Source organism: Chanos chanos, chromosome 9 (assembly GCF_902362185.1).
Source record: "Chanos chanos chromosome 9, fChaCha1.1, whole genome shotgun sequence".
In the NCBI taxonomy this organism is placed as follows: Eukaryota; Metazoa; Chordata; class Actinopteri; order Gonorynchiformes; family Chanidae; genus Chanos; species Chanos chanos.
In genome coordinates this window covers 10,704,810-10,719,060 of record NC_044503.1, presented here as the reverse complement: position 1 = coordinate 10,719,060, position 14,251 = coordinate 10,704,810, and the positions used below count along the sequence as shown (strand labels likewise).

The 14,251-nt window shown below is 41.6% G+C and overlaps 2 protein-coding genes across 2 annotated transcripts; both read left to right on the top strand.

The window, feature by feature from the left end:
- Positions 1–693: 693 nt before the first annotated feature.
- Positions 694–3,216, top strand: hyal3 (hyaluronidase 3). The gene is made up of 3 exons (XM_030785169.1): positions 694–1,644; positions 2,692–2,781; positions 2,962–3,216. Exons 1-3 carry the CDS (start codon positions 694–696, stop codon positions 3,214–3,216), a joined length of 1,296 nt encoding a protein of 431 aa, XP_030641029.1.
- A 3,985-nt stretch (positions 3,217–7,201) lies between these two features.
- amt (aminomethyltransferase) lies at positions 7,202–13,719 on the top strand. Its single transcript, XM_030784600.1, has 9 exons — positions 7,202–7,406; positions 8,397–8,564; positions 8,717–8,797; positions 9,155–9,286; positions 9,646–9,724; positions 9,911–10,056; positions 10,474–10,654; positions 10,868–11,023; positions 12,121–13,719. The coding sequence occupies exons 1-9, from the start codon at positions 7,284–7,286 to the stop codon at positions 12,297–12,299; spliced, it is 1,245 nt and encodes a 414-aa protein (XP_030640460.1). The 5' UTR covers positions 7,202–7,283; the 3' UTR covers positions 12,300–13,719.
- Positions 13,720–14,251: the final 532 nt, after the last annotated feature.

Here is a 14,251-nt window from a genome sequence, read left to right as displayed (position 1 = left end):
GATATCATCAGTATCCTCTGGATTTGGCCAAGGACTTTTAGGACACTGGATTAACTGTGGACAGAGAACATACCTCTATATGATGAACTGCAATACAATGACAATCATGTTAAATGATCAAAGATATTTTTAAAGTCTAATATTAATAGATTTGTTATTTGTAATTGTTCTTTGAACCAAAGAATGTTAGCAGAGATCATGTGAAAGTGCCTGATGTTTTTGAAATGCTTCAAGATCTTGAATTAAAGTCTCTTTTCTAAATTCTCAGTCGTGTTTGTATCTTTGCAACTCAGTGACAGCTCTCAGTGAGCGACTCAAGTCATTTATGCTCTCAAGAGTGCTCCGTCAGCCAACAGAATCAGCAATTTGTGGAAAATGAAAGAATTTATTTGTAGTTAATTTTGAGAAAAGATACTCACAATTCAGAGAAGTTCTTAGAATTATCAGCTGAGTTAGCAGTTAGATGCTGTGTGCTGATTATAAATATACTTTGATAACATATTTTTATGTGACTGTGAGTTTTAAAATGTCACACTGGATCACTTGCATAAGCGAGAGGAAATATTTTAGTAAACTGGTGTTTCTTCTTTGCTTTTAGGAAAAAACGTCCCTCAGATATGACAGAGTATAATTTTGCGTTTATTTGTGTGTGTGTGTGTGTGTGTGTGTGTGTGTTTCACAGGAGGCACAGCCATGCCCAAGAGGTTCTCCTCTCATCTGTACTGCCTCTTTCTCTTCTTCTCCTCCTCACTGACCCTGGATGACTTGTTTCTCAATCACACCGACCTTGATAAGGCAGCGAGGACGGGGTCTGTCCCCAAGAAGCATGCTTTCTCCGTGGTGTGGAACATGCCCACTGCCCGTTGTATGAAACGATATGGAGTACATTTGCCTCTGAGCCAGTACAGTATTATACACAACCGAAAACAGAAATTCCTGGGTCAGAACATGAGCATATTTTACCAGCGTCGCCTTGGCCTGTATCCGTACATCACCCGCGATGGGGCTAGTGTGAACGGTGGCCTCCCTCAACTGGGAGACTTGAAGAAACACCTCCAGTTAGCAGAGAAGCAGATCCGCACGCTCTTGGGGGGAAATTTCCGTGGTCTGGCTGTGGTGGATTGGGAGGCGTGGCGACCCATATGGGGGCGTAACTTTGGCGCTAAGCAGGTGTACCAAACACTGTCTGAAGACCTAGTTTGGCAGAACCATCCGGAATGGTCATTGGAAAAAGTGAAATCGGTCGCAAGGGCAGAGTTTGAGCAAGAAGCGAGGTCGTTTATGTCGGAGACGCTGCGTCTCGGAGTGCGTCTGCACCCGTCGGGGCTTTGGGGCTACTACGGCTTCCCGGGTTGCTATAACAACAACGGGCAAACCAAGCGTACTTATACTGGGCAGTGCCACCCTGGCACAGAACAAAGGAATGACAGGTTGGCATGGCTATGGCAGCAATCCACTGCTCTTTTTCCAAGTATATACGTACATAGACGACTAGCAGGGCACAACAATGCCAGGCTTATGGTACGTCACAGAGTGCTGGAGGCCCTCAGAGTTGCATCCCAGCATGCACTGGGCTCTCAAGCTCTCCCTGTGCTTCCCTACACCAGGCTGGCCTTCACACACACACTGCAATTCTTGAACCAGGTATGACACACACACATTTTATGAAAAACCTTGATACAAAAAATTGTGTAAACCTAGACAAACATCTGTTTACCACTGAATGAATAATTGAGACCTCGTTACAACTGAACAAATGGACTGTCAGCATGGTGTAACCAAAGGTTAAGCTGCTGTATGGACGTCACTCTTAGGAAACACATAACGCTCAGTAAGCTTTGGTCCTTGCATACCAACTGTGACATATGAGTGCCTGTTGATGAGAGGGGAAAAACACAGACTCTAGAGAACCCAGGCTTATGTGTACCGTTAGCTTGTGCTAAAGACCCAGGAATATCAATGGCGTCCAGACTGAGGGCTCCTCCTTGTTACGCTGAATGAGTGTTAAAGACGTCCCCTATCAGAGTAACTCCTGAAGACTTTTCAAAGCAGATATAACAAAGAGCACAGTGCCTAATGCTGTGCAATAGTTGGTGACTCTATGAATTTGATGAGGCTTCGGATAGAGACTGACCACTGAGGCTCACACATTTACTTTACATTTATTCATTTAGTAGAGGCTTTCACCTAAAGTGACTCCCAAGTGAGGAGAAATACAATCCAACAAAAAATACAATCCAAGCACGTAGCCATGAAGGTGCTGGAAGTGGCATAAGCCAGCTCACACCAAACAATCAAATCAGTCATATGACTTCTCTTTTTCTGGGCTCAGAGAAGGATGTTCTTTTCAGGTTCAGGCTCTGAGCTTGGTCTTATCACCCTCTGTGAGGGACTGTCTGCTGGGCCAAGAATAGAGCTCCCACACTACCCCTCTTACTCCACCTCAGGTTTCTGCTGACGTCAAGCTTATGTAATGATTCAAAGCTTTTCAAACGTGGGTTTATGTTCATTCATATTTCTCTGAAATTTAAACTTTCTGTTGGAGCAGAGGAAATCGATGCCCTACATCCTTGGCTTTGAAGGCTGTGAAAGTTAATCAGGAGTGGAATTCTTATTGACATAAAAATGATGATTAACAGTTGAATATATTGGATTTACATTTGTCAACACTGTTGTGCTGTGTGTTTGCAGACAGACCTAGAGAACACACTTGGTGAATGTGCAGCACTAGGGACTCAGGGCGTGGTTTTTTGGGGAAGCCTGAGTTTCGCCAGGTCAAAGGTCAGTGCTTCAAATATTCTGAATCATGAAGCCAGTAAAAAAAAACTCTCTCTCAGTCACACCCTGCCAGCCATACTCAGTAGAAGATTACGTGTGGTTTCTTTTTATATTCACTAAATGGTAAAGTTGTAGAAGAATGTGTAGGTATATCCAGTAACTCTGTCCGTCTGTGTAACTCAGCACCAGTGTATTCTGCTGAGGGAGTACATTACTTCGGTTTTGGGGCTGTACGTGGACTCTCTGAGGAGGGGCGTACAGCGCTGCAGCGAGTCAGTGTGTCACGGGAACGGACGCTGCGCCAGACGTGACCCGCTCTCCGATCACATGATCCCTCTCGTTGACCCCGGCAGCAAACCCGTCCACGAGCTACGCTCAGCATTCCGCTGTGTGTGTTTCAAACACTGGAGCGGAGAATGGTGTGATCAAACACTTTAGCTTTGAAAGTTTCGATTTGGAAATTTTGGAAACCACTTCTCAAATATTCAGTTCAACGGCAAAATACCTTTTCTTTCTTTCTTTTTTTTTTTAAAAGACAGCTGTAAGACACAATTTATTAATTTGCAAACAAATTTGTCAAGTACAGTATATAAATACACAGAGGTATCATTTTGTTCTTATTTGTGTATTTATTGTTTATGATGTTATCATCTCGGTGTATAAATCTTTAGTGCCTGTTAAATACTGAATAAAATAAAAACAAAACCATGATTGGCTAATCATGAGGGCAACCCAAAACACCCTTAGAGACATTATTATCATAAATTTTGAGCTATGACTGAACTACTCCATCATGTCCATTCATTCTTTTCTATCTGAAATGACCATTTCCTTATGACAGAAGCTCTGGTATGTCTCTGTACTTGATCATAATATTGCCAGAAGGTGTCATCCCCTAGATGCTGTCACTGAATAAAGACATTGATTAAAAGACTGGAAGTGTGTTCACTCTCCCTACAGATGGTACAATCGTATGTGCGTCAATATTTTGTCCCTTTGTGTTTGTCGATATATATCCAGTGGATTGACATTTCAAGCTTTTCAACATTTATGCATTCTTCAGCTCCAGGCTCCTGATCACCAGTTGCAATACTTGACGGTTGAGGTTGGTTGCAGTCTGCGAAATTTGTGCTTCCTCTTCTTTGTGGTCAGTAGTGGTCGCATATGGTTCAGGTCTTTCTCACGCATGCCTGGGCTCTTGTGAGACTTTCATCAGATTGGTTTCGAGTGCATTTCAGACCGCGAATGTAAGATATGGATGACAATAATGATTTGGTTCGATCACTGTCTGTCGGCAGAAGTGTTCGGGTATTATCAGTCTACACTGACTGAACACACCGCTCTTCTGATGATCCTCATCCATTCGATCAGTGTCTGTCTCTGCCAGTGGTCACGCTGAAGTCAGTATCACTCTGGCTGGGGTTGGGTCATTGTCAGTCGCTTCCTCTCAGCGTCGTAAGGTTACGCCGAAGAGCCAGAAGTTCCTGGATGAGGACGGAGATCTCTTGAGCAGTCTCCCGTCGCTCCTTCACCGTCTCCGAGAGTGTCTGCAGAGCCGTACGCTGCTGCACTGTAAGGACCGTATGAACCAACACACGCACACACACAAAAAAAAATATCAACCGAAACATTCTGCAGCAAAACGTCTGGGCTATTTTGGTTTGTGGGGGGTCACAGAGTGAATTAATAACGACTTGAAGAAATCAGAGTGAAAAAGCAAGCAGCGGTAAAGCGATTAAAAACGGAAAAAGGAATACGGTTGGCCTTCCACGTTCACGGGGGTGAGGGGCGCAGGACCCCTGCGAAAGTGGAAAAACCGCGAATATCTCTAAGCCCCGCCAAACCTTAACTCTTAATACTGTTGCCCATATTTAACACAAAAAAAGTAAAAAAAAAATACACTGTCCTACATTTATGCCTTACATTTCTAGTCTATGCGCACTGTCTGCGATTTTCTGCTGTAGGCCGCAAAACTCTAAAAAAATATTCCCGTTTGATTATCGATGGCAAACTCGCGAATAATCAGATCCGCGAAAGATAAAGCCGCAAAAGTGGAGGTTCGACCGTAAACAGGGTTTTCTCACCTAAGAAGCTGAAGATCAGTATGAGTGTGAGCAGGGTCAGAGTTAATGCCACACACACAAGTGAATAGCGCCACCTGGAGGGAGTGCAAATATTGCTGACTTGGCTCTGTGGGGGCCTTCTCATTGGATAGCCGGTCTGACAGACCACAGGCCGGTCTGGAATCTGAAGGTTCCCATTGGTAGATGGTGGCGGAGGACCGGAAGACCTGTGACCTACAATTAAAACAGCGCTGATTGTTTTTTTTTCTTTTTTTGTTTTTTTTCATACAACTGATATTAAGCCATCAGATAGTCAAAATATATTTGTTTCCTTTTTTACTCACATTCCTTTTCCTCTCTGGTACCTTTGACCGCTTGTTCTGAGTGTGTGCGATGAAGGTCATTAATGGAGTCAACAGAATGTAACTCTATTTCAGTAAGGTCCCTATCGCTGATCCGCAGAAATGCAGGAGGAGGAGACGGAGGAGGCTTTATCATCACTCCTGTTGTAGGAGGTGGAGGTGAAAAAGATGGGCAGAGAGAGCAGAGTGATGAGGGCAGAGAAGAGGAGTCGTGTGAATGTACAGTGAGAGAGATAAGGCAGAAAGAGAGAGAGAAAGAGAAAAAAAAAACCCAAACAAACAGCTCAAGGCTACTGCAGATCATGTCTTCGTTGTAATGGCTTCCAAGGTTACTCCAAATCAATGCCAAACAAAAAGGTTTATCGAGTATGCAATATTCTTGGCAGGAGAGCAAAACAAAATAGGAAACAAACAAACAAACAAACAAAAAAAATCAGTTTGCGGAGCTCATTAAATGGAGCTGGAGGGAACAGTTTTAAATACCAGGAAAACAAATATCATTAAAGTAACACCAAATCCTCTTGTTAGTTCAAACACAAATAAACTCTACATTAGTCAGGTCCTGGAAACAACCCTTCACAAGAAACCATCTTTAGCAAAAAAACAACAACAAATAAACAAACAAACAAGACCAGACAGTAAATGTAGAAAAAAACACAATTATTAACTATTTCCTCGTTTGATATCTCCTATAAGCCAGTAAGGCATGCTATTACATTCCACCCCTTACAGAATGTTGAAAACTAGCTTGTTAAGAAGCTCACCTACAGCCACACATTGCAAAATATGGGGGATTAACAGGCGAAGAGTTTCGCACTCAAGATCGGTGGTAGCTTTGTTTCCACGCTCTGAGACAATTTCTGTATGTAGGACACTATGGCAGACTGGTTTCTAAGCATCTCTGGTGCCCTACATACGTATTGACTTTAGCATACCTTAGAGAAAGTTACATAGCCCCCATAACCTGAACCCTTTCGCTAGCTCAGTTTCACTGAGGGCCGGTTTGTATGGACACTTCATTTAACATAGGCTATCACTGTTTCGTGTTTAATCATGACAAGAAAAGCTAACCACATTGTTAGGCCTTGCTGATACTCCTCTGCAGTCTTACCTTGTCAATGAATCTTCATAAAATTAAGGAGCACAGTGTATTCTTCTGTTTGAGCGCGTGTGAAGGCTCTGAAGTACTTCTTTCACCGAAACAAAGCCTCACGCATTAGAAACAATTTTCAGTCAACGTGCAGTTGAAGAGGAAACTACAATTTACCAATAGCTAAAACTTAGACAGCGAGACACACCAATCCAGCAGAGTTGTTTTAGGACGTCCGATAATTACAAAGAAGTTATGAGTGTTTTTGTATGTCTTCAAGCGCGTGTCTGTCCCCTAAACCAGCGAGTCCACTGCTCATCCAGAAAGTCCAAACCCAAAATAGAAACTGTTGCGCGTGGGGCGGCTGGGGGATATTATTAGATACCTTGCCCAAGCTATGATTCAATTATACCAGGGAAAACAATTTTGACGGCAAAGAGACTAGGGGGCCCTCGTCATTAAAAGGCCAAAATGGCCAACGTGTCTTAAAATATACACGTAGAAGGCGAGAGGACACACACAAAAAAATGCTATTAACATCACATTAACGTAATAGCAGCCAATCTTAAAAAAACCGTGGTCAGAGATCCGTTAATTGATACACACGTTAATTGATACCTTTGATACACTACAGTAAATTGTCTGTTGGCCTGTTTTACATGGTAAACCTCTACTCTCAAATATTTACAGTTCTCTTTCGGGAAATTAAAAATGAACATCTAACTTCTTAAGTCATCGTCACATTGTCCAAAGGAACTGGTCTGTAACTTTCCATGTAGCAGGAAGAGTTAACCAAGTTTTTTGTGGACTACAGGTGGATAGACGACTCTAATTAACTACATTTCCCAACATACCCCTCACTTTTTACGGTTACTCAGTCTCGTTATGCAGAGAGTGCACAATTTCAAGTGCGGAGTCCAAAGAACAAGATATTGGGGAAAAGTGTGGCTGGTAAGCAAGACCCTGCGTTCCATTTCGAAGTAAAGCAAAATGTTGGCTCGTGTGTTCGGTTGTGGTCGACATGGGTTCGGATACCGAATAACCAAGGATTCGCTACGGATTGCTGGAAGTGAAACGGCGGCGCGGCAGCAAAGGCATGCATCAACATCAGAGGTACCGTCAAAGTAACTAGCAGAGATTGTTAGACCCCCAAATTTTGAAACAAGTAGAATAGTAACTTTTTATGGATGCTGTTCTCTGTGGACCTCCCAACGAACTATGCACGCATCGTTAAATTAAACATCATAACTCTTTGGTCTTGATTTTGCATGTTTTACTTAAGGGGCTCTCGTCCGATGACAGAGCTCTAGGTAATCTGTTCATAAAACATGCCGAGAAATCCTATTTTGATTGCTATAAATTTACAATATTTTGCACTCAGTAATAAGTGTATTCTATCACTCATGCATGATGAACGCGACATCTGTCCACTTTTCCAGTCCGCTGCGAGGTCTCTTTCGCTCGAGTTGTTGCAGATGAGGCAGTTAATAAGGAGCACGAGAGCGTCCATCCGTTTATGATGTTTGTCCGCGCCTGTCTCTGCCTAGCAATTCCTAATGAGTCAATGAAACACACTTCCTCCTTTATAGCCTTATTTTCCTCTTCGGCCATTTGGGACACGCTATAATATTAGGTATGTTTAAATATATTCAGCAAGATTTCTCAAGTGACTTTGGACTCGTTTCGTAAACTGTAGAAAGGGACACAGCAGCACCACAGCCCCCTTGATAAGCCGCCAGTAGAAGCTGGTTTCGGGGTCAAAGGTGCATTCCACCTGCTCAGAATTCCCAAAATAAGAGCCTCCATGGATTTGATTGTGACAGTGCATTAGTTTAATATAATTTTGAGGTCTGTCAGAGATTTTTTTTCGAAATCTGCATTTAAGATTACTCATGCACTTTTCATTAATGACCATACATTTGACACCTAAAACTGTATGCAACATGTATTTAGTTATTTTTCTATAGATTTGAGCTAATTAGCATACAATAATACCTGTAGGTACCAAAAGGAATGGAGATGCCTCCCACAGGCTGATGAGATATGAACTATGTAAATTATCTTTGATATTCTTCTGTTATATGTGTGCAATTCCGTATGCAGGGTTCTTTGAAGCAGACCCCTCTGTTTGACTTTCATCGGGAGCATGGTGGTAAGATGGTGGAGTTTGCAGGCTGGTCCATGCCCGTGCAGTATAAAGACAGCCATATCAACTCACACATGCATACACGCCAACACTGCTCCATCTTTGATGTTAGCCACATGCTACAGGTAAGTCATGTGCGTTTGTGCATTTGAATTGCACTGATGTGAATTTGTGATGGAGTGTGTATGTTTATGTGTGGTTGTTTTTTAGGGGGAGGGGGTGAATATTTGATGTCTTCTCATAATCATGTATGTTCTTTTGGTTTTATTTTTAACAGACCAAAGTCCATGGGAAGGACAGAGTAAAGTTCATGGAGTCTTTGATAGTGGGGGACATTGCAGAACTGAAGGACAACCAGGTAAAAAGGACAAAGACACTACTGTGTGCAAATCTCACCATTTTGTATACTCACATTGTTTGTTTCTCTCTAGAAGAAACTGTCAACAGCAATAAACTCTCTCCAAATGGATACCAGTATTTTCATTCATTACCACTCTGACACCAAATTTAAACACCGTTGTGAATGATTGATTTTGTGGGGAAAAAAAAACCCCACAATGGAATTTAGTGACTGATTTTTGACATTTTTGTGATATTTTTGGAAAGGGCAAAAACTTCATTAGATGTGTCAAGTGAAAAATCAATTAGAACGATTGCTGACAAATTCAAATTTCGAACTCTTTCTTTCTCATCACTTTCTCTAACTTGTCTGTAGGGGACACTCTCTCTCTTTACCAATGAAAAAGGAGGGATCATGGATGACCTTATTGTCACTAGGACAGACCAAGGCTACCTTTATGTGGTCTCTAACGCTGGGTGTGCTGACAAAGACTCCGCCCATATGAAGGTGAGTGACACTGGCTGAGAGCCTAGATTCCAAGACAAGAATTCCAGTAGGATTCTGGCGGTTTCTGTCTGATAGACAAGGCTAACAGAAAAGCAGAGGTTTCTGCCTGGGTCCTGGTTATGGTTTTTTTTTTTAATTTCTGTAGTTCACCACATGGGGTCCTCCCAGACCCCTTAAACATCAGTTAACATTCCAAGCCAGAGAGAATTTGAGATGTACTCCTTTTTTTTTTGCTCTCAGTTCTTAATCGTGTCGTTAGAGCAGTATTTTTGTAGTAATTTGCTGTTAATTAGCCTGTTCTGTGTTCTTGTTAGTGAAATGGAGCCTGGTGGTTGATTTGTTTGTGTTATTTGTTCCAGGCTAAACTGCAGGAGTTTAAAGCCTCAGGACATGATGTTGAATTGGAGTTTCTGGAGGAGAGCCTGATTGCACTGCAGGGTGAGGCTGAGTTATCACTGGGGATGTGTGTATGCATGAGTGTGTGTAACAAGTCTACTCCTTAGTTGTGGCAGTATGTTTTTCATACAGTTCTGTTTTCAGGAGATGGATGTGCGCGTGGGTGTAACCTTGTTTGTCTGTGCCTGTGTGTGTGCGCATGTGTGTGTGCGTGTGCGTGTGTGTTAGGTCCAACAATGGCACAGGTTCTGCAGTCTGGTGTGCCTGATGACCTCAGTAAGCTGACCTTTATGACCAGTGTTCTGACCCCAGTGTTTGGCATTGCGGGCTGCAGGGTCACACGCTGTGGATACACCGGAGAGGATGGAGTGGAGGTGTGTGTTTACAAACATGAATCTGCCGCTGTGTATGAGACATTATCAACATGTGACATTATCAACATTTTAATGATAATAGCTCTACCCATTATGATTATAGGTACATTAGGGCTCAGTATAATTGTGCCATTAATGTGTTGCTTATGTGAAATGCAGGGTTCACTCAACACGACTCTTTTCATATTTTCTTTTTATTTCAATTTCAATTTTCATTTCAGGGAAACGGACGGAGAGTCAAAGTCAACAATTAATCCCCAATTAATTGACTTATCTCAAAATGATTTTTTTTTTTAACTTGTGAGCCCAGATTGAATAGTCGTTGTTTTGTTTTATTACTTGTTTGTTTGTTTGGGTGTACGTGTTTTATAGTGGGGAATAATTCTTTATTTGTGTGTTTGTACGTGCCTCGTTCAGATCTCTGTGCCGCGTAAGGATGTGGTTTCTCTGGCAGAACGTCTCCTGGCCAACGGCGAGGTCAAGCTAGCCGGCCTTGGTGCTAGAGACAGCCTGAGGCTTGAAGCTGGGCTCTGTCTCTACGGCAACGACATTGATGAGAACACGACGCCTGTTGAAGCCAGCCTCGTGTGGACCATAGGTACGTCTCCTTGTTCACATTCATCCCCGTCTCTGCTCACTTTAGTTCCCTCGGTCACTGCACCCTGCGGCTGGGTCATGGATCCATCCGCAGATCCAGAATTAAAATTCTCATTAGGTTTATTTTCTTTTATGTGCATGTATCTGAATGTGTTCTTCTTTGTGATTCCCTGTCTGAGTATTTATGTACCGATGGATGCGTTTGTCTGTGAAGGTAAACGACGTCGTCAGGCAAAGGACTTCCCAGGGGCAAACATCGTTGTCCCTCAGATCAAAGCGAAGACCCAGAGGAAGAGGGTTGGCCTAATCTCCACAGGACCCCCAGTGCGCCAGCACACTCCCATCCTCGCTCCCGACGGGAGAGTCATAGGTCAGATTAGCATTAATCCCCACCAATCACAGTTAATCTCCCCCTAATGTTGTCTTTCTAATCATGTACAATAATAAACAGATCTTAACTCTGCCTTAGGTCTGTAAGTCCAGCTCAGCCCTAATGATCAGTAATGTAATATCTTTCATTCTCGACTGAATATCAGTATCGTAACTGGGGTGGAGTGTTATTTGCATTCACACTGAGCCATTCTGTACGGGACTTGATAGGTATTGTGAAACAGTTTTCCTCCGGGCAAGGCCTAATGCATTGTATAAAACATTACACTGGTTGTGATATAATTTTCATATGAGCAATCACGAACAACGAAGTACAATCTACACCGGAGCGGCTTACGATAGGTCTGACAACTTAACTCGCTCTAGCAAAGAACACACCAAATGTAGCTTCACTGTTTTCAGAGGATGACTTCACTTTAACAAAGCCCAGGCGGCTGTTAGTCAGCCACACTCTGACAAGTGCTGATGAGTGAAAAAGACAGGTCAGGACTTGAAAGCCTCCCACCACTGCTGAGGTCTCCTTTAGAGGATTCCCATACGTTTTTCTTCTCAAAATTCCAGGCTTCGCGTTTGCGGTTCGTGCAGTTTTTTGTGCTTTTAGACGCTATTAGATGCCTTTTGGCCGCAGACGAAATGATTTAAACGTGCTCAACTGAGCATTGTGTCCCAAATGGAAAAAAAAACCACATTGTAACTGAATAGTTTTGTAGTAATTCAAAGCATGCTCAAATCAGTTTTAGACTGCCCAAGAAACTTGACTAGCTTATTAACATCTCAGTAGTTGCTTAGCTTGTGGAAATGTGAGGCTACTTGCCTGGCAGGCTAGTGCTCAAGCCTCACCCCAGAGGTCAGCATTCCTTATCAAAATAGAAGCCTTCAACGGACTAATTATTGCATCAACCGACTACCCCAGTGCTATTAGTGATAGCAATCCTTTTAGTGATCCTTTAGCAAGCCTTTATGTTTATAGTTGATTCCAGTAATGTATATTACCTATCAGATTGTATGAACATTGTATGTACTCTGAATTTGTCTTCAACGTGTGCTGTACCCTCACCTTCACTCTTCCCATTGCAGGTGAGGTCACCAGTGGATGCCCCTCCCCATGCCTAAAACAGAACGTCGCTATGGGTTACGTGGAGGCGGGCTTCAGTAAAGTAGGCACGCCGTTACAGGTGGAAGTGAGGAAGAAGGCGGTACCAGCCGTGGTCAGTAAGATGCCCTTCGTCCCCACCCGGTACTATACTGGCCAATAGAGTTGTCGATCCCTGACTCTGGATCAGTCCATCTGTGTCTGTAAGACAAAGAAAGATGGCCTGTAAAACTGAAGATTCCTTATTCCATATTAATTTGGCCCCAATGGGACTTGCCCTTAAAGCTACAGAAATTTGCTTAGAGCAAGCATATAGTACGTCGCTGACAGTAATATATGAACTTGAACTTCATGACATTTCCATGTAATGCACATTATGCATATTATGCGCATAATCCATATATTACTCCAGGCATTCAGTGTCTTAAGTAATATATGGAGGCTGAGTTGATAGTATTCCATATTTTTGCATATTATTTGGATGCACACACAAACACACACACAGACTGCTTACTATGATCCTTTTGTCTCTAAATCTCCCTACACAGTTCTAAAGATAAAGAGTTATTTTTTTCACCTTTCTTGGTGGGTGTTTGTGTGTGCATATGGCTATCTGTGCTGTATTTTTATATAAATGTGCACGCGAGTTTGAGTGAATGAGATGCTCATTGTCTGCTGTATGGGAAGGGACCACAAACGTCATTTTCATTGTGTTGGTTGTACGTCAGTGATTTAGTGACATATAGTGTTCACTTTGACCGAATTCCTTAGACATTGTGATTTAAAAAAACAAACAAACACAAAACTATTCAAGTGCCTCGGTTCTGCAAAAAAATCTACAAAGATAATTGTTTGTTTGTTTTTTTTTCAGTGAAGAGACTGCTGCATAGTCCTCTGTCATTCAGTATCTCATTTCATATCTCTCTTTTCATATTTTGTAACACAGGTATCTTACTTAACACTTAACAACTAAAATTTTAGTAAAAACTTGAAAACAGTTCAAACTAAAACTCTATTTTCCAAATCATAGTTACAGAAAATGACTAGCATCTAGATTTTTTTGTATTTCTGGATTTCTTTGTCTAGAACTAATGATTTTTTTTTTTTTTAATTATTATTTTTGAAGTGAATTCCTATTCATTTTCAATTCTGCATGTGCGATTTCCACTCCAGTGCAAATTCCAAGAATGGAACTGGAACTAATCATCAGTTCTCAACTCAGTTCAGAACTGAACGTAACCCTGATTAAAACACAGGGACAAGTTTTCAAAAATGCTTGATTAATAAGTCATTTTTTTGATAATGGCGAGAAATGAAATGTTTACACTTTTTGCCCTTGAACTACTGATAAAAATATAAAGTACTTATAATAACAGTCTTCCTACAAACATTATAATAATCTTTCTTAAAATTTAAAATATTTTATTGAAATAGTTATACTGTCCTAACGAAGAATGGTGGTTGTGAAGAACTGAGATGTCACCCCGCTACTACTTGTGGCACAGTAAATGTAAAATACATTAAAACCATTTATGAGTTGTTATGACCCAGAAATGTTGTCAGTCTACAGTGTAATAAAGAATGATTTTGAAAAATGTAAACAAAAACTAAATTCTGTGTGTATATTTATGCTGATGTTTATGTTTGTTGAATAAGCACCTGAAGCGGAAGGCTGATTTTTTGGTGCGCAGTTTTCTATTGTTTTGCATTGTTTGTTCATCCCAAACAGCATGATGTTTGGGATGTTCTTTTAAGCAGGATTTTCTCAGTTTGCTTGATAACTTCCAAATGACCAAAAGAGAGAGGGCTAGGAACATTCGTAGTGAACAATGAGACTTTTAGTTTAATGTTGTTCAGCTAAGTGAGAAATTTGCTTTTATGGTGCTCTCCTCAGAGGGGTGAACTGCAGAGTGGGATTCCCAGGTTAGCAAATTAACATCAGTTCAGGGTTATTCATGTCTCAACCCGGGATTCATGTCAATATAGGTATATGACTGTGGCATCTTATTCTCCACATCAAAACTGCTCCATAATAAGTTGAGTTGAATGTCCTCCTCACTACTCACAATCACATATTATTTAAATATATATATATATATATATAGTGAGAGAGAG